This window comes from Oryzias melastigma, linkage group LG7 (assembly GCF_002922805.2).
Source record: "Oryzias melastigma strain HK-1 linkage group LG7, ASM292280v2, whole genome shotgun sequence".
Lineage (NCBI taxonomy): Eukaryota > Metazoa > Chordata > Actinopteri > Beloniformes > Adrianichthyidae > Oryzias > Oryzias melastigma.
This window is the reverse complement of record NC_050518.1, coordinates 18,014,786-18,042,187: the sequence shown is the minus strand read 5'-3', so window position 1 is coordinate 18,042,187 and position 27,402 is coordinate 18,014,786. Positions and strand designations below refer to the sequence as shown.

Genomic DNA, 27,402 nt, shown 5'->3' with positions numbered 1-27,402 from the left:
CGTTGCGTTTAACTCCGCCCATTAAACGTTTAACTCCGCCCACGTTGAGGCACGCCCCGGTCTGCAGGCTGCAGCCAGGGGCTTCTCTTTTTTGGCGCATTTTTAAAATCTGGGCTGAGAGTGGAGTCAGCCTCCAACTATCTCATTGTGTTACCCTTAAAAATAGAAACACTTCAATTTAAAATGAAATAAATACTTAAATAATTTTATATCAAAATATTAAAGATGTTATTTTTCATAGTTACAATTTGGAAAAATTAACAGTTTGGTTTAAAACAGGGAGGGAATCCTCCAAACGTTTACCAGAAGGCCTCAGACCCCAAATTAAGTCTTTAATTAAACAGATGGTTATGGTCAGCAACTCGACAAAACATTAGATATCGCATTAAATCTCACGCACACACTCGTACTAAATACGACAGCACCGTTAACTTAGCTTTTTTCCCCATACAAGCATGCTTGTTGCAGGGGGAGCGAAGAAAAGAGTTGATTCGCTGCCAAGTTTTGCTAGCTGATTTAAACGCCTCCAATAAACATTCAAATATGAACAACTACGCGATAAATAAAGTGTCCAAAAATTATTTCAAAGCAAAAATTTAAAATGTTAAAAGTAAAGTTTCTTCTTACCACTCTGTAACGTTTACCTTAGCTATGCCGAACACCTTGTCAGTCCCCTCGCCGCAAAAAACTAACTGAATTCAATCTTTAAATCGCTCCAAACTTTTTTATCCTGCCGTGAAATCTCGCGAGATCATGACGTTAACACCCAGTAAAAATCCCTAAAGGAGTTTTTTTTTTTAAATATTATTATTTTTATATGTTTTTTGCAGGCCTTAGTGAATTGCCAACCCAACTTAAAATGTAGCCAAATAATATATTTTTTAATTTGTAAGTAACTGCTTTTAATCTACTGACAAACGAGAAAGTAAGAAAACAAAACTATATATAAAATTAAATTGAATATGGTGAACACCTTGTTTTATTTAGTTGGTTCAGATGTGGTAAAATGAAATATCTCCCCACACAAGAAACAACATCTTCTCTTGCTGACAACATTGTTGGCGTCCATTTGTTTATAAATGAAAATCTTAACTGTTGTAAAAATAATGCAAAACCTACTGAATCACTTGAATAGAACAACTATCTTAACATTGATTATGTTCAATAAACTGCATTTTAAGACTTCAATTCCCACTCCAATCATGATTTGATCTATTTTCAGTGTTTCCAGTGATCTTTTTACAGTATTATAATTATACATTTTTTAGCCAAAATACTAAAAAATGTGTTGTGGTGTGCTCCATGACATAGTTTTTGGAGAATATCCATCTGTTTACATGCTCTTCTGCCAGCTTATAGCCCCTCACAACCCCAGCTTAACATTACCAGTGTGACAAAAATAGTAAGCAATATTGAAGCTAACCAGACATTCAGTTTTGAGCCAGATATACGCTCAGATGAGAAAAACAAAGACGTACATGGATCTATTTGTGTGAAAGTGAATGAATGCCTCCTTCATTGTCCCTCTTGGTTTGCGTAATTTTTGCATGTAAGAACATGGAAATTTTATATAAATATCCCATGAAATCGGCTCAGACAGCAACAGATGGCGTTACGTCACACTGATTTAACTATAGAGTTCACCTTTTACGTCCTTGACCGTTGTAGGTCTTCAAGAAGCATTATGAGCATCTTTCTACAACGTGTCATCAGTTTTTATGTTGCTATGAGTCATTCTGTCAACAGATGTAGAGTTGTTTTCTCAGAAAAGTCGATCCCCAACACGTTTTTTCCAACTAAAAAAACATTAATTTTAGTGCACATGTTAACAACTTTCATCAGACTGACTTCCAGATGGAACAGATGTTCAAACACCAGGACAAAAATACAAGATTTGCCGTCTTATCCGCAAATATTAAGCATAATTGAAATATAATCACAATTCAGATGATGTATTGCGTGTATATCTACTCAGCTACAGAACACCATATTTAGAAAATAAGAGAAATGCATTTCTTCCATGAATGACAGTATGTGGTCCTCACACCTATATCGTAGCAGTACTGTTACTACTGCCAATATATTTTTATGGGGTGTGAAGAACAGGATGTAAACAGGCCATCCAGTTCCAGTGCACTTGCAAATTCCAAGGGAGTGAATATGGATTTAGTTTTAGGTTTCTAAACAAATGGTGAACATGTTCCAATCAGTTAAGTTTCATTGCTGCTCAAATCTGTTTATCCATTGTAACTTGAATAATGCTTTCGTCATATTTTATGCTCACATTTCAAGTTTCAACTTCACCATTTTTCTTCAACTCTGATTTTTATCCGCAATTTTTATTTTATTTTAATTGTGCTCACTTGTTGGCATCTGAGTTTTATTAATCACAATCCGAATAACTGTTTTATAGTCGAAAGCAACATTTTGAGAACCCGCACAAGTTCAAAATCAAAACATTATTCTCAAGAATCAATCATGCTCCAGAGCTCATTGATGGAGACTGGAGTCCTACATAACTCCAAGAGATACCTTACTGTTGAAAAGTTTGTTCTCATCCTTTAAAGTGAGACATCATGCACTTTACCAAATAACCAAAATAGACAGCCATCACATCAAATCAATAATGCCACTTTCCTTCAGCAGACTGTGTTGGTAGACAGTCTGACACACTGGCATTACCCGGATATTTGCCCCACTGAGCTCATTCCCTGAAATGAGTCTTTTCAGGACAAATTCAACTCAGCAGCGACATCCTGTGTTCAGTGATGCAAACTTCAAAACATGCAGTTGACATTTTAAAAGAATATGTTTCACAGGCTGACTACTTTGTGTGATTTAAATTCTGCGGGATTGGTTAAAATGGTATGATCTATTCTGAAATCTGTGATAAACTGAACAGTTATGTCTGGTACAAAAGAAAGCAGTAAGAACAAAAAAAAGGGACACAAATCACAAATACATTAAGATTCATCTATGAAAAAATAAAATCGACACAAAAATATAATTTATTTTTAACCTTTCAAGCTATATCCACCTAGAAAGGATGAACTTTGGTTTAAAACTAAAATAAAAAAATAAGAAGAAAATGTTTTTCCATTGTGGCTATCAATTGAACTCAACTCAACAAATTAGTCATGCAAAAATATTGGTTGATTTAGGAAAATGTAAAAAAGAAAACGTACAAAAATATAGGAGCCAATTACATGCAATTTTTAATATGATGGATTGCAGGATGACAATGTTATTCTGCTGTCTTTTATTTTTTTTAAGGATTTATCTTAAGAATTAGATAAAATACTATACATTCATTAATTTGTTCAAATAAGCCTTTATTTTTTCATTTAACATTTCTTAATTATATTTTTAAACTAAGCCTTTTTAAAGACACAGTAATCTGCCAAGGAATAACAGTCACCTAAGCAATTTATTTAATTGCTTTTTAAGATTTATCTACATGAACAAACCTAATCCAGCATGACAAACTACATATTCAAGTTATTTATTGCAGTAGAAATATGCTGGCTGCCCTTTGCAGTGCAAATACAAGATCTTTGACTATATCCTTTCATGAGGTAAATTAATATTCACCTCAATAAACACTTGGGGGTTATTTTTTATAGTCTTTCCATGAAGCCTGCTTACATGTGGGTAGATTAAAAATACAGTATGCATTTTATCTGAAAGGCTAAAGAGATATTGCATGATTTAAAATATAAGAAAATGACTGATACTGCTTGATAGAAATGAAATATGCAAAATTAAAGTGCATTTCTATCATTCTTGACATTTAATTTATGTAGTTACCTCGCAATTCCTATTTAGGTTAACATACAGGTAAAATCTTGCATAAAATAGTAGTATGTTTTTTATTTCATTTTCAAAGCACACTGTAAATAAAAATATAAAAAATAAATAAAAAGCTTTCAAAATTCTATTGGTGTTCTTTGAGCTAAAATTTTATTTGGTTTCACATTTTCGATTTAAAAAAAATTACATAACTGTTCAAAAATATAGAACTTTAAACTTAGAAATATTATTTGCAATTCTATAATTAATATTTTGAAAAACTCAGTATGTTCTTTGAATTATGCTATGAAAAATCTAAACCGTTTTTGGTTTTACAAGCACAAATGAATTATTTATTTACCGGTATGTGAAAGCTTCGGGTTTATATAATCAGGTAAAAGCAGATTTTTTTTCCCATTTTTTAACATATTGGAGAACACTAAGTCGAGAAACCGCACATCAATAAACAACGTAAACCACTGAGGAGTTTCAGATCTTTATAACAACTGAACAACCAACCCAGAAAGGATTCAAGAACGTCAAAAGCAGAGTAAAGGAGGCTTACAGGTGGTAATGCTCTGCAAATGCGAGAATATATACATGTAAACACAATAAATGCAACTTAAAACGTAAGCAGAAAAACGCAGGTGTATGCATCAACTGGATGCTAGTGAACACATAAGCTGGAACATGCAAGTATTAATAATTGAAAGAACCCCAAGGGAGAGTATTGGGGGGTCGGAAACTCAGATCATGATGCTTTGAAGGCGTTGCTTCTTTCAAAAAAAAAAAAAAGCATTAAAAATAAGGTGGCAGGGGAAAAAATTAAGCCGATAAAAGTAGAGATCTTACGTTTGGCGCAGCACCAGATCAGCACTCCACACAAATGAAGTAACATTGTTCTCTATTTCTAGAAAACAAAAACATAATTTTATCTCAACATCTTAAAGTAAAATGTATTTGCAAGACAGTTATAGAAAATCTGAAGTGATTAATGAGAAAACTGATCTTTTGTTTAAAGCTGTATAACTGGCTGTGGAAGTTCTTCAACAAACCTTTGTCCCAGTCCTCGGTCATGTCTGGATTCACCCAAGCAGTGACTGGAACCTCCCATGCTGTACAGTAATCTGTGCTTTCTGCTGTCAGAATCAATTAAGCACAAATACATTTAAAAGTCTACAAATGTGACTCTTCTATGCAGGTGAAGAGACAGAAATGTCAGTCCGACCTTTCGGGTCCACGATGACCCTGTCCACACAGGTCTCCGTGTGGTGAGCCAGCTCGTGCTGAGGAACCAGGTGGCGAGCATTAAAAGGGCAGGTTTTCAGCTCTCCGGCCAGCTTTGGGTGATTCTTGGATGAGAAAGACATTCAAGAAACATTAAAGTAAGGAAATAACCTGAATCTAACACAAGCGATGAATAAAAAATTGCTAAAAACTCATTAAAAGTACTTAAACAGATTCATTAAAAAAGAAATAAAGACAAAATTGAATGTGCTTTTGATATATGAAAATCCCAGCTGCTGTCACTTTCTTTCCTTTCTTTCTAAGTGTTCTTATTCGGACATTTAAACGCTGCAGACTCAGAGCAACATAAAAACTTGTGTTGTTTTCTAGGATGTAACTTGTGCAGAGCGGCAGGACTTAATCAGAATTTCAGTTTTACTGCAGTTTAATCCTAATTTTCTTCAAATATGTTCTTCAACGTGACATAAATGCAACAATTAGATGTGAAAAACCCAAAAAACAGAATTAACATTGGAGTGAGCCTTTAATAAAGTTTTCTTAACCTACAAAAATCAGGAAGGGACCAAAATACTTATTTCCTCCATGTATCGTGGGAGAATTAAGCTGCTTGGAGATGTTCTAATAGTCTTTATGTTTAACATCCTTTTCTATGAATTTCCAATCTTTTGGAGGGGCCCTCTATATCTTTTAGTGGTCAAACTAACTAATTCGAGTTTAAAGACATGTCTCAATAGTCTAATATATATTTTTAGGATACCATAGATTTGCCCAGATTTATCTTAATTATTCTAGTAAATTTCATAATTTTCAATATATTTGCTTTTTCATCATACGTTTATCAGTTTACGGTTATTTTCAATAACTACATCGGTTTCTGTCTTTCATTAAGGGCAAAAAGCCAACATTTTGGGCTGTGTATGCATTTCTACTTGTGGCTAGAGTGAAATGTAAAAGATAATGAAAATATATTAAAAACAATTAATGCATCAAAATGTAAATTCTGAGTACAGTACTCAACAAAGAAAAAAATAGCATTTGAAACATTTTAACCCACCTTCCTGCACTTTATCAGGTGGTAAGGGAAGCGACAGGCCCGGATTAGGTGATTTTTATCAAAAGGACACAGCAGGAGTTTTTCTGGGTCACAGTTTCCCTTTTCATCTAAAAGAGAAACAAAAAAACTCACATGTTTAGTCACTACAATATAGAAAATGACCAACAGTAAGTGTATTAATTAAATTAGCTTAATGTGGACTGAACAAAGATAAACTGAGCCACAGTAAAGTAATAATATTGTTGAACATGGAGGAGTTTGGCATACATGTCCAAATAATCCTAAATAGTTATATATATATACATATATATATTCAATAATAATAATAATAGAAGTTTGAAAGTTTTACCATTTATCACAGACAGTTGAGCTCTCTCTTCATCAACTGTCCCGCATAGACCGCATGCAGATCCAAAGGTACTGGTGGTTTCCATTTCTAGTTAATGTGTAAAGCAAACTGTATATTAAAATAAATACATAACTTCAGGTAAGATGGGAACAAAAAAAATAACTACCACACAAATAAAAAAGCTTATATTTTGAAGAATGCAAAGTATTTTGCTAAACAGTTAAAAAAAAAAATATATAAACTTTCAAAGGTAATCAATATAGATCAGAATATTTCATATTTACAAGTACACTCGTTTTTTACCAATACATTTTGCAGCAGTCAAGGCTTTTATTGACACTTATGATCAAAGTTAGCGCTTTTTTTAAGCTAATTGCGACGTAAAGTCTCAGTGAGCGTTCAAGTACAAACAAAAACACTTTTTTTAAAAAAGCCACATGAAATTGGAAGTTTATGGGTGGTCAGAAAAATGTAGAAATCTAAATAAATTCGGAAAAAACGGTTTACCTGAACGTATTTCCAGTTGAAACACTAATTTAATCACTTCAGCCGTTTTACTGTAAATGGGGCGTCGGCCTTTGGATGACGGACGGTCACGTGATAAAAAAAATAACCAGCATGCACTACTTGAAACAATCTCGCCTAATGTAAAATTAAACTAATTCTTTTTTTTTAAATTTTTTTTTTAATGGTAATAATGCACAGCTAAAGCTACGGAAGAGGATAAGGGCCACCGGAAAAAATAAAAAACATGAAAAATTCTGACTTTAAAGTCAGAATTCAGAGAAAAAAGGCAGAATTTTTCATGGGCTTTTTTTCGGTGGCCCTAATCCTCTTCCGTATTTATGTATATACAATTTGGCTAAAAGAAAAATTAAATAGAGTTAATAGTTTGTGACATTCAATAACAGCAATTACAGAAATGCTGCAAAGGTTGAATGACATTTCTGTTATCAGCAGTTATGTTTTCTTATTTATGGTTTGGTGTTCATGAAACATTTTGAAACCTGAGTAATTTTGTTAGGGGGGAGTAAGACATGAAGATAACACTGATATATTTTGGAAGGTAAAACAATCTGTCTGAAAAACTTCAATCATTTTTAGAGAAGTGACTTATTAATTAAAAAACCCAACAAGAACTGTGTCTTTAGCATATTCTTTTAGCAGTCTTCTCATGATAGATGACATAAATAAAGGAATTTAAGATTAAAACTCAGTTTCTGCAAATTTTGTTGTTTAAATCACAATGGATCAGGAGCATGTTAAAACTAAAGGTTTTTAAAATCTCAGGTTTGTGAAACAGCAACTGTCAAAAGTCTCCTTGTTCCACTCCAATTCTGATGTATTCTAGGTTTGCAGTCAAAACTAATATGCACATCTTTTGAACTGCCATCTTGTTCATAAATGTGAGGCTGGATAGCTCCGATTTTGCTCACACCTTTTTTTTTTTTTGTACGCTAATGCTAGTTTGTTGTTGTGAGTGTAAACAAAGGGACACTGGGATTTATACATAAGGTTACTTCCACACCAACAGGCCCACTACATTACCTAGATGCAAATTTCTAATGAGCTCCTGCAATTCTGCAGAAAATAAGTCTTTAAAAAAACGGAATAATCATAAATAAATTTAAAAAGGGGGGCATAATCCTAATTAAAAGGCCACTTGGAACAATTTTACAATATTTAACAATATTGAGGTGTTGGATTTTGTACTTAATCGTTTTCAGACAAACACTAAAGCATCTGAAATCTGGTGAATTAAATGTTTAAAGTGTTGTAAACAAACACCAAGAGGTTTAGAGGAATTTCTAGGTGGCTTTGAGAATGTAATTCCTGTTTGAAGAAAGGGATGAAGAAAAACTGCAGACTGTCTATGCACACTCCTTACCAGTAGGTGGCAGACATGCACATAAAAGTTATGATCCGACCACCATAGAGAAAAAAGATGTAGTCGCTCCCATAGACTGTAAAACTTTTATATACAGTCTATGGTCGCTCCCCTGCTGAATGTTATGATATTTTTCTTTAAAAATGTCCTCTAATTTTGTTATTATTGTAATTTCTTTCCCTCCTCGGACTATTGCGTGCTTACTGCCACTTTTGTTGAGCTCTTCAAAACAAATAAACCTGTTATTGCAGCATCATCTGTGTCTTCTATGCGTTGAAAATGAAATATATACAGCCAGTTCTTACATATTGTAATGAGGCGAATAGTTTTTGACAGTAGCTCCTCCCACGTGCGTCTAGAACATCAAGTTTATGATTACATTTTTAGACAGGCGCCCAAAGAGAGGCGGAGGTTGCTCATTTTCTCCGAGAGGACAGCGTGAACGCGGCAGTAACGCTGCGCCGCAGACATGGCGCTGTCCTGTTTGAGGATGTGCCACCGCCTGTCATCGGTTCGACTGAGTGGTATCGGTACCAGCAGCTCGATACCCAGCTTGTATCTCTCCGGCCTGTCGCAACAGTCCAGGTAATGCTTGTGAGGAGCACAACTGCCATAGTTTTTCACACGCTTAGCTAGCTTAGCATGGGCTAAGCTAGCTCTTTTATTTTGAAAACGTTTGACCACACATTTAAATAAATGACCTTCCTCCCTTCTAAAATAATCTTTTTCGTGTGTTGTCACTAAACTTTAACTGTCAGTGGACTCCTCAGTGTGCAAAGATATTACATTTTTACTTGTAATCTGAGTATTTGGTGGAGTTTGAAATGAAAGTTCTCCTCTTCCTGTCTCAGGTCTCCTCTCTGTAGACACTACACCTCATCCAAAGTTAGACGAGGTCTTGGACGTTTTATTTCCTCCAGACTCCAGGCAGCAAACGTCAAATATGAGAGCTTTCTCAAAAAGAGGTTTCCCAGATTCTTTCTGCTGTATCACACTTTTATGGAAGGTAAGTTCACTTCAGTCACATTTGAAGTCATTTTGACTTTTTTCTAAAGATGTTTGTGGTTCTAAATTACTTTAATGTTAGTACAGGGCAGATGTTAGATTAACTTCCCAGTGTTCTATCATGTATCGTATTTGATCATTTATTGTTGTGAGCACATTCTTGTTCGGAACACAGTGTTCATACTGTTAATGGGAGCTGCTGTCTGGGTTCTAACCTACCCGAGGCGACTTCATCGAATCAATTAGTTTCAAGCCTTGCTCAAGGGCAGAGCAGTGGGGAAGACTTCTGAGCATCTGTCCCACATAGATTTAAAGTTTCCACCCATGGAACTTTAAAACCAACTCCATTAAACATGTCCTTGTGGCATTTTTCTCAGGATGGACATATAATTAGAAAATTAAGCTTAAAATTAAAATTTTCTGTATTTTTAACTGGACAAAGCTTGTAATAGTGGGTGCTAAAATTGCAAATAGTCTTTGTTTACCTTCTCCAAGCTGATATCTGACTCAAAACTGTACAGCTGAATAGCTCCAATATTACTCTCCCTTTTTGTTGCCCCAGTAATGCTATGTTTGTGGTGTGAGGGGCTGTAAGCTAGTGGGAGCGTGTGTAAACAAATGGATAATGGGAAATGAGAGGCTTAATCCACACAAGCAGTCGTGCTCACAACTCAGAGGCAAATGTGTAATCAACTCCTGCAGAAAGGGTTGTAGAAGACGACAGGTTTTTCGATTTTGGCCAAAAACGGCATAATCATAATTAAAAGATCAAAAGATGATCGGAGTGGGACTTTTAAGTTATCATGCTCTAGTTATTAAAGCCGCAAAAGAAAAAAAATAGTTGTTCCAAGTTACTGTTGTATTTGTTTTTACCAGTTTGCTGGACTATGCTTGAATTTTTGTGTTGATCACTATTTTTTCATTACTAACCTTTTATCAGGCTTCAAAATGTTGTTCCACGATGCCAAAGAGGTGAAGAGGATAAATATGAAAATGCTTTATGGAGGTGTAAAGTATCAGGACTTGCCCTACAGGGAGATGGAGAAACTAAGACAGGTGAGTCTTTTCTCCTGGAAGACTTTTAAGGTCCTCTAAAATGATGCAAAGACCACATATATATATTTTAGAACAAATGATAAAAGTGAAATATTTAAAAATGATTTTTACAAAGAATGTTAACATTTTTGTGAATCGAAATCTCCTTCCACTTGGGTATCTAAAAAGCAATCTTTAAAAAGACATAATCCCTAAACAAAATGTTGCGACCCATTGAGGGAAGAGGGTGGCTTCCAGATCACATCGGCAAGAAATACACTCTGGCTTCTTCTTCATCAGAAAGTGTTTTATTTGGAAGTCGCGTGTCAAAATAACCTTTTCCTCTTTCCTTGTCACTGTCTGCAAAACTCACTAAGAGCCTAAGGCTACAGGTGAGCACAGAATGCATGGGAGGAGTTTTGAATCCAGCCTAATAATTTCATGAAATTATGAAACACAATCTACTTTGTAAAACTAATGTGGGTTTAATTTACAAACTCGGCATGATTGAAAACTATAAATTAAATCTGGCTCCAACACAAAACTAGTTTCAGTCATTAAATGATATTAATTTCTTAAACAATTTTATGAATTAATCTTGATAAGTGATGGTTTATAAAGAATTAAGCGCAAGCAGAGATGCTTCAACCAGATTTTAGATTTAAAGCTAATTTCACACTGTGTTCCTACTGAGAAAAAAAAATAACAGAAACAAAAGCATAATAAAATAAAATTAGTAATCTATTCAGAAAATATTTTCCCATTTATACTCATAAAGTCGCATCCATACAATATGCAGTAAAAGTACAGTTTTCATATGTGACCTATGAATGTTAAAGTATGAAACATGAAGTCATTCCACTACGGTTTATTTCATGTATTTAATTTCATTTAAACTTAAAATAATACAGAATTCCTTAAATGTCAAGGTTTCTAAACCAACTTGAAATTGAATAATATATTGAAGCTGCAATTTTCAATTGATGATGAAATAATACATTTTAAGTTAATCTTTATCAACATAAATGCATAAATGTTTTTTATTTTTAAAGTCTAGCTTTGGCATCTTTAGTAGAAATGTGATTAAATAAATCCACAGCTGCTCCAGATGAGATTAGAAATAGTCTAATGAGAATCCGGTTTATTGTGTTTTTATAACATGTTCTTGTGGATTTTTTTGCTGGTGATGGAGGTTATATTTAAGAAGAAAAAAGCTTAAAACTGTTTTAAATTGTTTAACTACTGCTGCTCTGCAGATATTATGTCCTAGAAAACAAGATATATATTTTTAATTCTAAAATGGCTTAATCACAGTTAAAAGACCACTGGGAATGCATTGAAAATAGCTCAAAAGATTGGTTGAATCTTTTCTTTACAGTCTGTATTCATGTACAATACAATAGCAAACTGTCCAGTAAAAGCAAAACAACCACCTAAATTAATCAATCAAATGTGTGAACTTTTAACTGGTTTTCAATAAACCTTCCTGAGCTCACAAAACAAAGAGAAAACAAATTTATCAAAATTGTTTTCAGTAGTTATACATTTATGACAGGAATGAATCAAACAAATGTTGGTCGTCTTTAAAGAATGAGGCTGTCTCCTGTTTAAACATGTGGATAAATTGTAGGATATCTCAAATCTCTGACAGATCTGAGTCAAATCAAAGGATTTGATGTAGAAACACAACAATTCAGCTAACTTTAGTTCACCTTTTGTTGGATCTGAACTCAAGGGCGTAGTGTGAATCATCCAACATCACTGTTGTAATATTCTTTTTAAAGCTGTGGGTTATAAAAGATTAAGCTGCTAGATTTGGGTTTGTAGAGTTTTATGTCAGCAGACAGAACACCCAAACCGTAAGTGTTTATTGCAAATAGCAGATGAGTTTTAGTGGTTGTAAATGTTTGTTTCTTCTTTACTTTAGTCTTTATTTTAAAAAAGTAGACATGTAAAAAAACACAAAAATAAATAGTTTCTTTACTTTTAAAAGTGTTTCTTTAATCATTAGAGCAAAAAGAAAACATTTGAATTAGAAAAATGATGGCTGAAGATGTCACATTTAAGTAAAATCCGTATCTGTGGACTTTTTTTTGACTTTGAAAAAATAATTTCCAGTCTTTTTGTTTTTTGCCCAACTGATGTTCTTAAGGAAAAACTGTTTACAACAAAGCATGCTATTTTAAGAGAGTGTGCAGAGTTACCGTGTTAGTTTTAGTGGTAAGATATTCATAGGCTCCTAACAGAAATCCAGTTTGACAGTCAGCCACGCTTTTTTTAAATCCTGATTTATGAAGCTTAGTGATGAAAGCAGCAGCTTCCATAGATGTTCTGTGACTCTGGACTCTTGTAGAGACAGTTTCTGTTCAGTGCAGGAGGCTCCAACAGCACAAGTAAGTAAAAAACACGCAGCAGCCTTTTTTTTGTTATTGGCCAACAATTCAATTCAGCTGAACATTTTGGGGATCTACAGGACAGGACTCTATTGGGACACAAACCTCCCTGTTTTCCAATTCTACCTTTCCTGCTGATCCTGCATTTTTTTTCATCCTGCAACTTTTTTTAAAGTTGATTTTCAAAATTAACACCTGGAAAAGGAACTCCATTCTAAAGTTTTTATTGATAATTGCAAATATGCTGATTTAGTTCTAGTTCTGTCATATAGTGGTTGTTTTCTCCAATGTGATGCTCCTGTTAAACTCATGGTGGCTTTTCTCATCATTTTTTCCAGTTTCGTAGAGATTTGATCAAAGGAATCCCTCTTGTGATGATATCCATCCCTCCCTTTGCCAACTACCTGGTTTTCGTCCTGATGTAAGTCTCTTTGGCAAGTTTTCCTTCATCTTCAGTGAAGTAAGTGTTGCTGTCCAGGGCCACACACAGACATTTTGGAACTTTACATGCTCAGAATTTTAGCTCTTTACTTTTAGAAATGCACAGGTATTTACTTGTGGTGCAGAAATTAAACATCTTAATAAAAAGAATCCATCGTCTTCTCCGCAACTTCTATGACCACTGAAATATTTTTGTTTTTCCTTCAAAATAAAGGTCATTGTTTAATGTGTATGCATGAAATGGAGCCGTTGTGGTGATAGACGGAGGTGAAAAACGTCAAAGCTGACAGAGTGGGGCTGTAGTGTTGTCTTTTTGTCACATCAAGGTGCAAAATTTTAACACCCCTTTTGTTCTCTGTCTATTATTATTTCCTCTTTTTCAGGTACTTTTTCCCACGTCAGCTTTTAATCCCTCACTTCTGGAACCCAAAGCAGCAGATTGAGTTTCGGAGTGTGTATCATTCCATCAGGGCCCAGCACCACCGGCCGGTTCTGCAGGAGCTGGAGGATGCGAGTCGTCTTGTCAAAAATGTTCAAGCTCAAACTTGTCTTAAAAGCTTGTGTGATAATGTAAGTGAATGTCTGAAACTGACAAGTTTACAGATGATTCCCAAAGAAATTAGTTTCTATGTTTTTGATCTTCAGGTAACCTTGGCTTTTCTTTTAGCTAATGCACTGATATAAACATAAAATTCCTTTAGTTAAATACTAATTTAAAAGGAGGATAGTAAATACGATCACATCTGTAAAACTATAGTTACAAACTTGGTTTGTCCATTTCTTTCTTCTCAGATAGAAATAATAAAATAAATAAAAGAACTGCAATAGACTGCATGCACTTTTAAATCCATGTATCTAGCGTTTCATTGGGAAGTTTGCAAGATATCAAGGCTGATTGATGTTTGTGCGATCTCAGAAAGTGTCATGTAATTTTCTCAGAGGGTTGGCATAATATTCAGTGAGTATTTTGGTCAGCTGGATCAGGATGTTCATGCTCTTACATAATCAGTCTTTGAATCTTTAAATGCTTGAAGTTCCACTCTGAGGAAAATTATGTTTTTGGTGTTTTAACATGTTCTTATGGCATTTTTTTCCTGATGGAGGGCATTTATAAAGAAAATTAAGTTTAACATTACATTTCTGTATTTAAATTGTTGTGAATCAGGAGCAGACAAAAACATTCTGTTTGAAAAAGAGCTTATTAAAATATGTTTGGTTGGGCTACGAGCTTCCTGTTTTGCTCCATTCTGATGGATCTGGGATCCATTAACATCTTAATTTTCCTCGTTTTAAGCTGGCATCTGACTCAAAACTGTACAGCTGGACAGCTCCAAAATTACTCACCATTTTTGTTGCACCGGTAAATGTTAGGTTGGGGTTGCGAGGGGCTCTAAGATAGCGAGAAGACATATAAACAGATGGATATTGGGAAGTGGAGGAGGGCTTACCCCACAACTCAAAAGTAAATTTGAACTGCTGCTCTACAGAAACTGTAATAGAAAATTACAGTTTTTTTTTTATTATTTTGGTTCAAAACAGCGTACTCGTAATTAAAAGACCACTAGGAGCGCTTTATAGATCAAAAGATGATTGGGGTGGGACTTTAAATTTCTTAACTTAACATCGAGTTTTTCATTAAAGTTCTTTAAAGTGACTGTTTGTATCCTTTTTAGGTGAAAAGGGGGGCGAACCCTCACGTGTCTGACATCCTGGCTGTTCGCAGTCTGTTCTCGGGACCGCCTTTGGGCATAAGGAGATTAAGAGTTGATCAAATGGTCCGTAAAGCTCTCACTATACCACATCCCATCACATCTATCTACCTTTAAAACAACATCTTCTCCCTCCTTGTCTGGTTGTGGTTAACCAGCGGCACATCAGCCCCCTGCTCTTCCTGACGCCCCACCTCCCGAGCTTCCTGCTGGGCCGAAGGCTGAACAGGCACGGTCTGGAGCTCCTCCAGCTGGACCGAGCCCTCAGCAGGCTGGGCCTCCACCAGCTGAATGAGTCTGAACTCAGACAGGTTTCTCTTTGCTTTTTTCATTTCAAACGACAAAACACTTTTAATGTTTCAATAGGGGATTGAAAAACCCATTTGTCTTTCAGGCTTGCTATGTAAGGGGTATCAACGCTTACTGTCTTGGTGCTAACCAGTGTCGGGAGTGGCTATCTCGCTGGCTTCAGGTGTCCTCCTCTCTGAAAGGTATGGTGCAGTACAAGATAGTTTTAGGATTTAAAAAATATTTCAGTGTTTCTTGATAGCACATGACCACTGGAAAGTTTAACTCAAAAATAGCAAATCATTTAGATCAGAAAGTTTTATACTCTTTGCTGCAGAAGCATTTTCCCTGATTATTAACTCTCTGTATCTCTGTCCACACATGACTTTGCAGACTCGGAGGTGTCCCTGCTTTTGCACTGCATCGTATTTCTTTCCACAAACTACCCGAACTCTCCTCACCGCTGCTGACAGGAAGCCTGACCATGCAAATCGCTATCGCAGTTAGGGCTTTGGGGCGCTGCACAGCACAACTTCCTCTTAAATGTCAAAAATCCCTTGATGAATTGGAAAAAACAAAGTTTTTGGCAGGTCTTATAAGTGTGAGAGAAAGCGAAAGAAGGTTAGAAAACATTTGTAGTTAAAATAATCCGATTTTGGCATAAATATCATGCAGTGTCTTCACACAGATGTGTTATGCAATTTAAATTGTTTAAATGAAGCCCTTATATTAAATATTTATTCATTAGGTTTGTTGCTCTGAAAATCATTTGGTTTTATCTGGGCTGAAACAGAAATATGGCTTCAGAACTACAATATATAAATAATATATAAAACATATGTTCTCTTTTTCTGAATGCTGTTTTTTGTTTGACGTGATCAAACGTGCCCCGTTGTCGTCTGTCACTTTGTGTTATGCTATTTGGCTTTTTGCTGGTTTTGAGAACATTAGAAACATGTAGAGTGACTCTTTCTTTTAAAAGGGGAACAAATGCTAATCATCAGAAAACAAATCGGAAGCTGGTTTTCTGAAGAAATTTGTAGAAACCAGCCCATTTTCCTGTGTGATGAGAAGCTGAAATTCTTGTTGTGGACAAACAAACAAACAAACAAACCATCTCAGAGCTGCATGATCGCATTCATAAAGTTTCGATGGCACTTTATTGTTTACTTATTTGAGTTTTGTGTTCTCTGATTGCTCAATTACATTTGTTTTCTTTGTGCCTTTTGCAAATATTAGTACAACACAGCCTAAATTTCAGTTACAAAGTATTTTCTTTACATGTTTGTTTTGTAATTTATTTGCTCAGCAAAAATGCTGAACGTTTTTTTCCTGTGCCAATGTTTTACAACATTAGAGAAAAAGGATTTTAATAAACATCTTCATGCCAAATGTCCTTACTGAGTATTTTTTTTTTAAAGAAATTTGATGTCTTTTAAAGTCTTTAATAAAAACAGAACCCAACAAAACAAACAAAAATAAAACCTTAACTCAAAAAACAGATTCCCAATTTTTACAGTACAAGCTTAAGATGTTTAGATGTCTTCTTAGCCAAGGACATAAACCAGAGGTGTCAAACTCAGTGGGCTGGACCAGTAACATAATAGCAAAATAAGATACGGTCCACTTGTCATCTGTAGCTTTGTTTTTTCTCAATTAGAAAAAATACCTCAAACAATCTAGTAGCCTATTTGTTTATTACACTGTTTATTTCTTGATCTCTTGTTATCCCAGTCTTGCATTTCCTTTGCTCCCCCAGTGGCGGAATTGTGCATTGCAGTCATTTCTTTAAGAACTATAAGTGCTATAACTCTCCACAGGAATGACTAGACCCCCCTCCCCCCAAACATCCTATATATTTTTTTTGTCTTTAAGGCTGGGCCGGACTAAACCATCTGGCAGACCGTTTGTTTGACACCCCTGACATAGACTAATGTTAGACCATAATCTTGTCTGACATTTTAAACTCCTAAAAAAGTATCAAAGCAGAGATATTGCTTATCAATGAAATGTAACCCACTATTAGTTTAAGAGAAATTAATTATTCTGTGTACAATAAAAGAAGCTTTATAATATGTTTTCAAGTGGCGTTCCCAGCAGACGGCGGCCGAGCGATCATCGCCTCGGCTGTAGATCACATGACTTCATAGCCACTACGGATGCTTCTCATCAGCAAGCATGAAAACACGACCCCCATTATCTGCAAGGAGGAAAGGAAACTAGCATTAGTGTTTCCTACTCATCATGAATAGTATTTATTACATTCAGTACAACACTTTTTGAAAGGGCAGCAAAATGTGGAAAAAACAAAAGACGTGCTAACTTCTACAATAGTTGGAAAAGCTCTAAGTGAATTAAAAATCAGGTAAAAATAAATAACTGCGAGCATATTTTGAAGGTGCTTCCAGATGCTATGTGTTGCATACCTGCATCAGAGCAATGACGATCGCTGCAACGATGACCCACTGAATGTTTTTCTTCAAGAAATTCTCCATGACATCATGGCAACCCTAAAAAAAAGCAAATTATAAGGCAAATGAGCACTAAAAAAGAAACATATTTATATATCAGACAGATTGTTGACATCTTTATAATCTATCAATAAAAGCCCAGCCGTCTGCGTTGTGATCAGGTTAAGCGATGGCAAAGAAACCCTCATTCGATTTAACGTTCAAATTTCGTGTAGAAACTTGTGGTGAGAAATCTACTCTACATGTTGGGATGGATCCTGAACGTATCCGAGGATGGCGCAAGCAGACGGGATATTGGGAAGACGACTGGAGAATGGGAACAGACTATTTCTTGGTGGAGAAAGGGAGCAGACTATAATAAGAAAAGCATGGTATGGCCCCTTTAGGGTACACAAATGTCAAAGCTCTATGTGTGAAAATAATAGATTTTTGTCATGAATATAAAGTTCTTTCCTCTAAACATATTGATTTCTTGCTTACTTAGAGTTAATGTTTTCTAAAAAAATGTTTTGGTCTTCAATGATGATTACACAACAGAGAAATTTATGATGACAACAGAAAACAGGTTCCTGTGCATTGAAAGCCTTTCTTTGATTGTAATCTGTGAACAGAAGAACTTTTTAGAGAAACTGAATGGCTCTGACCTTTAGCTTCTGTCTGTTTGCATCAGGAATACGTGTTTGTTTTAGTGACAGTGTCATCTGAGTCACATTTCTGTCTAATATTTACATTTCATGTGGGTGGTATGAGGCTTATGGTTGGTTTTACTTAATGAAGTTTCTTGACAGGCTCTATACCCTTTTAAATATTCAGTTGGTGCTAACAGAGTTAAGTAAATGTGGTGAATTACCTTCTGATACACCTTGCTGGCATCCTTCATGTTCCCTTTCCCGCATCCAGTAGTCTTGGTTATGCAGCATGAGTCCGGGACGGTGTTCCCATCAGAGTCCAGGTAACTCCAGTCAGAAGAGCTGTTCACACCGCAACACTTCCACTGCAAATGAATCCATGCAACATCTTTTTAGACTCATTTCAGGCTGAACTCTCCATCATGTACAAAGAAAGGATGACACTTTATGGTTACTGGTAGCAATCCAACAAGAGCGTGAACTGAAAAAGTTCACTAAGAACTTACTTTTTCCTGAACTCCATCCACAGATGCTTTGAATTCCTTTGTGCCATTTTTGTAATTCTCGATCATGTCAGTGAGACTGTCTTTGACGATAGTTGAGATCTGCTCGACAATCACAACATTTGGTCCAAGTTAAAAGATCATCTTTTAGAACAAGAAATTAAAAAAAAGACTGTAGTACACTCACTTTATCCCTGAAGACAAAGCCTGCAATTGCCGCTGCAATTTCAATGATGATGATCATGGTGAGGAGGACGGCAAACTAGTACAGAGAGAACACACAAACATGAGAATCCTGGGGCCCTGCATGGTTTGCTATTTACAATTCCCTGGATTAGTTACCGTGGTGACCATGCAGTAGTTTTCTTTCCAGGCTCCACAGCAGCCAAAGAAGGCAATGAAGAAAATCAGCGCTCCAACTGCGATGAGGACGATGGGGACTCCTGACATCGAAACGTCTTTAATCCTTAAGGTGTTGTGTAGAGACACCTGTGCCATGATGCCCAACACAATCAGAGCCAGGCCACATATCTGCAGGAAGAAGAAGAAGAGAGAAGAGCTCATTTCATGGAACAAACCTTCAGTCTTCATTACAGTCAATTGTTTTTCAACGTATGTATTAACATAATACTTTGATTTATAAATGTTTGACTTTTTATACATCTGCAATGGTATTGATGGGTAATGTGTCTGAAATGAGAGGATGCAGATGTGCATTAGTAAACCCAAGATTCAAAGTGAAAAATGATCCTAAAAGTTGGTCAATTAGGAGTCAGAGCTTTGACTTCTCCTCTGGTCATTGGCAGGAGCCGTCTCCAGAGTACTGAAGACACTACATCTCCCAGCAACCCCAGCACACATTCCCCAGATGCCGCTCAGCTGGCAGTCATTGCCAATCAACCACAGGACACTTTAGCATGACACAGATCCTCACTCAGTGCAAAGTACTGTTTATGCCGTCCAGCCAGAATTATTGACCGTTTCATTCTCAACCTGATCTCCTGGTTTCTGACTCTGGTTTATCTATGATTGCTAGCCGCCTGGAACCTGACAACGCTACTCTCTTCTTGAATGATCCAATGATTGACCTCTGCCCGTCTGACCCTGATCTAGTTTTGTGGACTTTTAGCTGTGCTTCATTCCTGTCTGAACTAATAAACCAGCTGTAATGAGTCATTTACTGTACTCCCAACTGCCACCCAGCTAACAACTACCATCATCAAATTTACAGATGTCACGGTGGGTGTTCTGCCAAGAACTTGGTCCTTGGGAACACAAAAACCAAAGGAAATCCTCCTCAGCTCCTGGAACCACAAAACCGAACCTGCTGCCCCCTACATCAACAAAGACTCCTTACTCCAGACCTCATGTGGTTTCCCAACACCACAACCAACACCAAAAGGCCCAGCAGCACCACCATTCCATGAGAGAACTAAAGAAAGTTAAACCGAGGATTTGCTAGTTAACTTCTACCACTCTGCAGTAGAAAACCCTGTAACAACCCTGTATAATATTGATCTCAGTACTTACAATTTTACTGTTATTTTCTAATATTTTATTACTTATTTATATAAGCAGTTTTTCTTAATCATTGCACATTGTAATCATTTTCTTTTTAAAATGTAAATTGACTTTTTCCACTAATAAGAGAGTACTCATTGTGTTATCTATTCTATTCTCTATGCTCTTAGACGTTTTAAATTTCTGCGAAAGGTTTCATTCAGTCGAAACAAGCAAGTGCGGAGGGGAAGTTGCAACATTTCTCAGTTCCTGATTACAAAGGCGGCTTTCTCACATATTGTGACATTCTTTGCTCTGGGAGGGAGACGAGAGCACTCCATTAGACCCTTTACAAACACAGAGTGAGTGTGCTGTTTGATTATGACTGGCGGAGTTTATAACCTGCTTCTAAGCAAACAACTGAAAATTATCTTTACTTTGCTTCATCAGGTTTCACAAGGACAACCAAACATGATGAAGTAAAACATTTTTCAAACAATACACATTATACTTCTCATATTACAAGATGGTGCTGTTAAAGGGTAGAACATTTTAGTTTCATTTTTGTAAAGGATTAAAAGTTAGTATTAACAATGTAGTAAATTTACCCTTGACATTTTTAAACAGATTCCTGATTTTTTATTTAATTTTTTAACTGGTGTGTTGAAAAAAAGAGTTACTATTTTAAAGTTTCAAGATTTTAAACTAGATCAGGGACAATCTAGTTTGACATTTTCTTTAAGCAAAAATACAAAAAACAAGCTGATTTAAAGCTAAAATGCAGCTCAGTGTCTGTCTTAAGACGGGGAAGTTGCGTGTACAAATTCATGGTCATGTAAAACAAAAAAATCCAAAAATGCGACACAATACCTCCCCACGTGACATTGGGGTTTTTTAACCACCATGTAGTTCCTGAGTGTGGCTGTGACGGCACCTCACAGCCCCCGTATGGGGCTGGGTCAAATGTGGGGGAATATTTCATACATCCGCATGTGCACAACAGATACGACTTTAATTTGAAGTTGAAGATCATGAATCTAAGCCCCTTCATGCCTGACTTTATTTCTAGATTTCTAGTTCTATACAAAAATATTCTTCAGTGCTTTTTCCGTTTAAGGTGATACTAAACTAAGTGGATTCCTGGATTAAATGGTATGCTGCAAACTAGCAAAATATGGTGTGAAGAACTACTTTTTTTACACTTTCTTATGATATTCTTTGTTCATTGTGATGGTTTGAGTTTCAGTTCTCATATTCACATTTAACATTTTGCTTCATAGTTTGTTTCTGTGGAAATTGGAGTGGTTTCTCCCGGATGCCCCCCTCTTTCCTGTGGTTTTCTATGGGGCGGTCCCAGTGTATTATGTTGTAGTTCCTTTACTTCAGAATATTAACAGCTGTTTATAGATCCTCGGTGTTGGTACACTTTATGTTTTCTCTTTAGCCTCATTCCAGCGATGACACTGGTTTCCTCAGTCGTTTTGTGCCACACCTGTGCCCATTTTCTTTTGACTATAAAACTTTTTGACCTACTTTCCAGTATGGTCCCTGGTCACCTTTGCACCTGCGTTTCCTACTGCCAGCTTGACGTCACAGTTAATAAAATATGAGGACGATAGCTGGTGGTTATCATTTTTAAATTGAAAAAGTTCCTGACAAAACACCAAAACCTAAGCTGGAGACTAAAGTGTGTTCCTTGTTTGTTAGACCGTAAAGGTTAAATACATGCAGTATATCACTGCGGTATAATGAACCGTAAAGTAAATGCATACCTTAGGACTTTGACCTTCCTATAAATGTGAAAGCAGTCATTCAGGTAGAAAGATTGCTGTTTAGATCTTCAGCTTGCCACAGTAAACTTTGAACTCCACTTGCTTCATTGTTCGTGAACACTTAGTAGACCAAGTTCAACTTTTAAATCTCTAAAAAAGGCACTCTGAGATATAGTTTTGATTCCTTAAAAGATACAGTCCAGAGACATTTACACATCGTCCAGTCAGAGCTGATGCCGACTGGCGACCAATCTGCCACTGACCTGTAGCTGTCACCTGATTTCATAATGATGTCACCCCAGCAGCCTGTCACTTGACTGCCACTGTGCGACCTCGAAATGTGCCTGGACAGCCATGGACCAAGGTCAACTTTTAAAAAAAATGTCTCTGGTCACTGTAAAAACGTAACTTTTTCTTAAAACTTCCGCTGCCACTGCACGTTTCAAAAATGCAACTTCTACCTCCCAATTACAAATGCCGCCCCATGGCCACCAGCAAAATTTGATGAAAAACTTGCATTTATCTTGGTGTGCAGTGGCATTTTAGGATATGTGACCATAGTCTTAGTATCCTGCCCTACCCTGCACCCATCCATCCATCTTCTTAACTCACTATATCCCTATCGGGGTCATGGGGTTGCCAAAACCGTTCCATGTTGGGCGCAAGCGGGCCTCATCGTGGACAGGTTGCCAGTTTGTCGCAGGGGAACACAATCACTCCCAACCACACACCCTAGGCACAATTTAGAGTAAATAATCAACCTAAGAAGTATGTTTTTGGATTGTGGGAAGAAGCCGGAATGTCTGGAGAAAATCCACACATGGATGGGAAAAACATGCAAACTCCACAGTAGTGCTGGGAGATGTGGAAAATGGTATATCATGATACAGATTATTTTATATCACAATAACAATATATATCACAATATACTATAATAAAGTATATTTTCAGTTATTCTCTGAAAGGAAATTGACAAAAATGCTGCTACTTACTTTTGTTTGACTTTATTTTTTTAAGTAACATGTAACTGAATAGTTTCAAAGATAAAAAAATTAAGTGCACAGCAGTTTCAAGTTTCTTAGTAGGAAAACACATTTTTGCAGAAAAGTTCAGCAATGAAAATAAAAATGATAGAAGAGAAATGGCACTTTTCTAATGTCCAAATGTTATATATTGTCATGTCACCCGGCACTACTTGACAGAGACAGTTCCTAGCCAGATTTTGAACCAGGGCCTTCTTGCTGTGAGGTGAGAGCTCTAACCACTGTGCCACCATGCAGCCCAAACCTAGATCTGTTCCAGCTCTATTAACACAGTCTCTTCAAGGTTTCCTTACATTCACCAGTTTGAGTCAGTCACCCCTACAAACCCACATATCCCTTTAAAACAAGATAATCTCTCTATGTGGACATTTGGGTGCAGTCTTCATCTTAACACACACATGGAGCAGATTGCATAAATAGATTTCAAAATATTTAATGAAAAGATGTGTCATTCTTTCCTAATTTTTTTTTATCCATTGTAATGATAGCTTATTCTAGTTTTTACAAAGAATTTTAGGTTAAAGTTACAGATTTTGTGTGGCTTAAAATGTGTAGCCTCACAGCCACACAACCTTGTATTAGAAAATATTCTCACATAAACCAGTCAGGCTGTAGCTGAAATTCTATCCATGATGGTAACGCCAAAGTCAATATTTGAACCAGGGTCAAACAGCTGACTAATTGTCTACATTGGAAAAACATGAGTGAACCGATCAAATAAACAGAAGCAGCAGGTTCACATTAATCCGGATATTTGATTAAATGCAAATAAATTATGAAATGAACATGTACTATTCCTTTATTGCTCTATTTTATTATCTAAAGGTAAAAAATACTGAATTATAATAAACACAACTCAGTTTTCATCATACCGGTTGTATTTGTAGTAATTAATTTACTCTTGCTCTCCATCTTAAAGGCAGAACTTTTCTTATTTGGTTGCGGGTATCATCAGGAATGATTATTAATTTGATTTGAAGTGTCAAACAGAATTAAGAAATAAGATTTTACTGTTAAGTAATACAGGGTGTGAATCTATTATCTCAAGCCTCTAAATTTTAGGGAATAATTAACCATGAATAAACGTCAATTTTCTTTTAGATATTTTAAGAAATAATAAACTAATGGCAACAATCGAAAAACATTACTTATATTCTCTCATTTTATTAATATTTGCTCACGCATTGCTGGTTTATGTTCTATTTTAGAGTCTATAGAGAAAAAAGGTCATTAAAAACTGAAGGGTTTTTATTTAACAACGTAGTTCTTCCTCTTACTGAGTCAAGTGTTAAATTTCTGACGAAATTCACCCATGGATGGATTGTGCAAACAAAACCGTCAAATGCTTTTCGTGGTAATGTGTCAGCAAATGAGTTCACTTCCATCTGCGCGTGTCCTATGACTCTTTTTCCACGTCAAAATCTGGTCACAGGATTAAAATTCCATCATCGACGGCTGAAACTCCCAAACACACAGGGAATACTGCGAACTGACACCATGCAGGAACTGCTCCTTTTGTTCCAGGATTTTATCCACCTGATAGTAAACAAACACTCCTCAAGGATTCGGGAAGTACAGAACAGGAGGGAGCTTCCCAGGTTATGAAGCTGTGTGTGGGGCAGCTGATTTGGCTTTGTGTCATGCTGCAAAAATGCTTAGCAAAAGTGGAACTGAGTTATATTTAATGCTTAGTCACAGGGCTCGCAAAGGCAAAGTTGTGCTACAAAACCCACAAAGATTATTCTTAAAAAAAAAAAAAAAAATCAAATTAAATGAAATAACCAGTTCTTTCTCAACATTTTTGTTCAAAGTAATGTTATTTTCAGCTCCTATCAAAACAGAACTTGACAGCCACTTACCCAGCAAATGAAGTTAAAAAAGACAAGTGAATACTTGACACACTTCATCGCCCCTTCAACACCCATGGTTAATAATTCTGCATGAGGAAAAAGAAGACAAATGCAGCAGAATTAGACATATAATGTAGCTGTTATATTAGCAAAAATACCATCAGAGTGGTAACATTTATTTATTTATATTAGCAGGAAGCTAGCTGATTCAGTCACCAAGGTGTGAAGCAATTTAAGATTTTTTTATATTTAGAAACCCAGAAAAACCTATTTAACAAAAAGGAATTCACTAACTTTACAAGCTAAATATACAACGTGAATAGATCGTACACAAATGACCAAACTTTAAGTTGTTCGAAAGGAGTGGTCCTTAGTTTCATTAAAAGCTAGCACTAAAATGTAAATTTGGGAACCCCTTTCGGACAAAAAAAAGTGAGCCCGTCCAACTTTTTGCCCCCAACACCGTTAATCAGACGTTATTAACTGCAAATAAAAGTATTTTATTTGTTAGTTTGTGAAGCTAATAATGCTTATATAAATAAAGCAGAACACACTTCTTCAATGACAAAAAAATAAAAACAAAAAAGCCCCCATTTTAACGGCTTCTTTTGTCCTATAATTGAGTAAAAGTGGGTAGGGGTTCCGGAAAAACTCCACGAAAATAAGTTTTGCGTTTTTCGTACTTACCTTTGAGTCAAAGTTTTGTCCACCTCCTGTAAAAGCACTTAAGCGTCGAAGTTCTTGACGAAGTTTTCCCGTTGCCACCCCTCCGTTCTGAAATACTCTGCTCCCTCTGTCTGCTGAGCGGACCCTCCGCTTTTATCAGGCAGGGGTGTCTGTGATGCCTTCAATGGCCCTCGTAAAACATAATGCTTTGGGCTTTTTCCACGAGAATGGCTCAACAGGTCCGCTGGAAACTACTTTTATGTATTTAATGTTAAATTGAAAACTTTTACACTATTTTATTGAAATTAAATGAGTTTCTTATTGATACATTTATGTTTGTTTTAACTTGTGACATAACTACTTAAAATCTTAAAGCAGCCGTAATTAGCGATATAGAGATAGCTTTGGAAATTGAATGTCAAATTTCTCTTTATTTATTGAAATCAGCATTTTTAAAACGTAGTGCAATCAAGTTTGTCATTGCTACAAAAATAGAGGTTATCAAGAAAATTATTAATAATAAATCCACCATGTTACTTACCACCTAATAATCCTATACTTGTGATTTGGGCTTATCTGTCCTTACTAAACTAATCTAAGATAATAATTTAAACATATAAGCATTTCATTCAAGAAATTAAGAAACAATACATTTGTTTGTCTAGGTAAAATACACAATTTTTAAATGGAAAACATCATTATTTTCTCATATCTGTTTATCTCATCATCTGCCAAGTCTTTATCACTTTCACAAATCTTTGAATTAAATAAAATATGTTACTTTTAGGGGTGTCAGGATTCATTTCAACAACGGTTCAGATCACATCATCATTTGTGGTTGCCAATCCGATTCATAGTCGATTTTGGCTTATTTTGAATGATCCAATTTGATCCAATTCACCAAGATAAAATCAATCCAGGGCATATTTGACCAAAAATTAAATCAGTGTGGTTTAGAGATAAATATCTAAACAGTGCAGGTTTGACAAATGGTATTTTCCATGATCGGTTATTGATTTATCTTTATTTTGAAACATTTTTTTTAAACAGTATAGGTCGATTTGGTTCTGCTTCAGACATATCTGATTCGATCGTAGGAGTAGACTTATTGATTCATCGTTACACCCCTAACTATTTTGTGTTAATATTTATATCCTGTTTCTTCTTTAAAACAATTAGTTCTTAAAGTCATGACTCCTACACAGACTGGAACACATCCTGTTAAACTTGTGTCAGAATCAGCCCTTTTTCCTTTTCCTCTTAAACAAAATGCAACATCTTCAGACTGCTGAATAACTTCCTTCTTGTGCAATAACTTTAGAGACATGAAATGGTGATTTATTTAGCTGCTTTTTAACTTTTCCAATGACCCATCATGAAAGAAAAAGATTTACTGAAGCATTTTCATTCAATCGAGTATATGACACACAAGTGAGTTTTCTATCTATAATATATCTTTTTTTTAATTGTTTTTAAATATTTAATTGCAAAGTATCTGGAAAAAATCCTTGTAGTGTATTTTAACTCAGATTCTGTTTTTTTATGTACTTTTCATGTACTTTTAAAAAGAGCAACAAATTACTAGAGTGGCTTGACTATATGCCTATACTAACAAGAACAACAGATACATTGAACAAAACCCTCAAATTACCCACGAGCTACAACAATACATAACAATGGACATACATAAACCTTTATATGGTTTCAGACAAATATAGCAGCATGTGGTGTAATGTTTCAACTCATTTCTGGTAATCCTCTGCATTAAT

At 35.7% G+C, this 27,402-nt stretch overlaps 4 protein-coding genes across 7 annotated transcripts in view; 1 reads left to right on the top strand and 3 right to left on the bottom strand.

Annotated features, from left to right (window-relative positions):
• The window catches only part of LOC112159305 (gametocyte-specific factor 1), a 2,961-nt gene extending 2,189 nt beyond the window's left edge, over positions 1 to 772 (bottom strand). Inside the window, exon 1 of one of the 2 annotated variants that reach the window (XM_024293310.2) lies at positions 645 to 772. The gene's annotated coding sequence lies outside the window, so the exon portion shown is untranslated. Of the gene's footprint in view, positions 1 to 627 lie in introns of both variants that reach the window. The other variant, XM_024293311.2, reaches the window with a different exon arrangement.
• Positions 773 to 4,269: 3,497 nt separating this feature from the next.
• LOC112159345 (gametocyte-specific factor 1) lies at positions 4,270 to 7,173 on the bottom strand. 3 transcript variants are annotated; one of them, XM_024293361.2, is made up of 7 exons: positions 6,948 to 7,173; positions 6,441 to 6,527; positions 6,092 to 6,198; positions 5,018 to 5,141; positions 4,845 to 4,928; positions 4,642 to 4,699; positions 4,270 to 4,570 (listed from the first exon to the last, which is right to left on the bottom strand). In XM_024293361.2, exons 2-7 carry the CDS (start codon positions 6,523 to 6,525, stop codon positions 4,489 to 4,491), a joined length of 540 nt encoding a protein of 179 aa, XP_024149129.1. In that variant the 5' UTR covers positions 6,526 to 6,527; positions 6,948 to 7,173; the 3' UTR covers positions 4,270 to 4,488. The 3 variants fall into 3 exon arrangements, with proteins under 3 accessions (XP_024149129.1, XP_024149131.1, XP_024149130.1); XM_024293363.2 differs by having other exon boundaries at positions 4,845 to 4,925; positions 6,948 to 7,161; XM_024293362.2 differs by lacking the exon at positions 6,948 to 7,173 and adding an exon at positions 6,744 to 6,877.
• Positions 7,174 to 8,653: 1,480 nt separating this feature from the next.
• On the top strand, positions 8,654 to 16,591 carry letmd1 (LETM1 domain containing 1). Its single transcript, XM_024292544.2, has 9 exons — positions 8,654 to 8,913; positions 9,180 to 9,334; positions 10,274 to 10,389; positions 13,100 to 13,182; positions 13,586 to 13,772; positions 14,876 to 14,977; positions 15,070 to 15,222; positions 15,306 to 15,402; positions 15,593 to 16,591. Exons 1-9 carry the CDS (start codon positions 8,798 to 8,800, stop codon positions 15,667 to 15,669), a joined length of 1,086 nt encoding a protein of 361 aa, XP_024148312.1. The 5' UTR covers positions 8,654 to 8,797; the 3' UTR covers positions 15,670 to 16,591.
• Positions 16,592 to 17,057: 466 nt separating this feature from the next.
• Positions 17,058 to 25,811, bottom strand: cd63 (CD63 molecule). Its single transcript, XM_024292545.1, has 8 exons — positions 25,655 to 25,811; positions 24,977 to 25,053; positions 19,145 to 19,333; positions 18,990 to 19,064; positions 18,806 to 18,904; positions 18,521 to 18,664; positions 17,626 to 17,709; positions 17,058 to 17,399 (listed from the first exon to the last, which is right to left on the bottom strand). Exons 2-8 carry the CDS (start codon positions 25,040 to 25,042, stop codon positions 17,334 to 17,336), a joined length of 723 nt encoding a protein of 240 aa, XP_024148313.1. The 5' UTR covers positions 25,043 to 25,053; positions 25,655 to 25,811; the 3' UTR covers positions 17,058 to 17,333.
• Between the last annotated feature and the right edge of the window lie 1,591 nt (positions 25,812 to 27,402).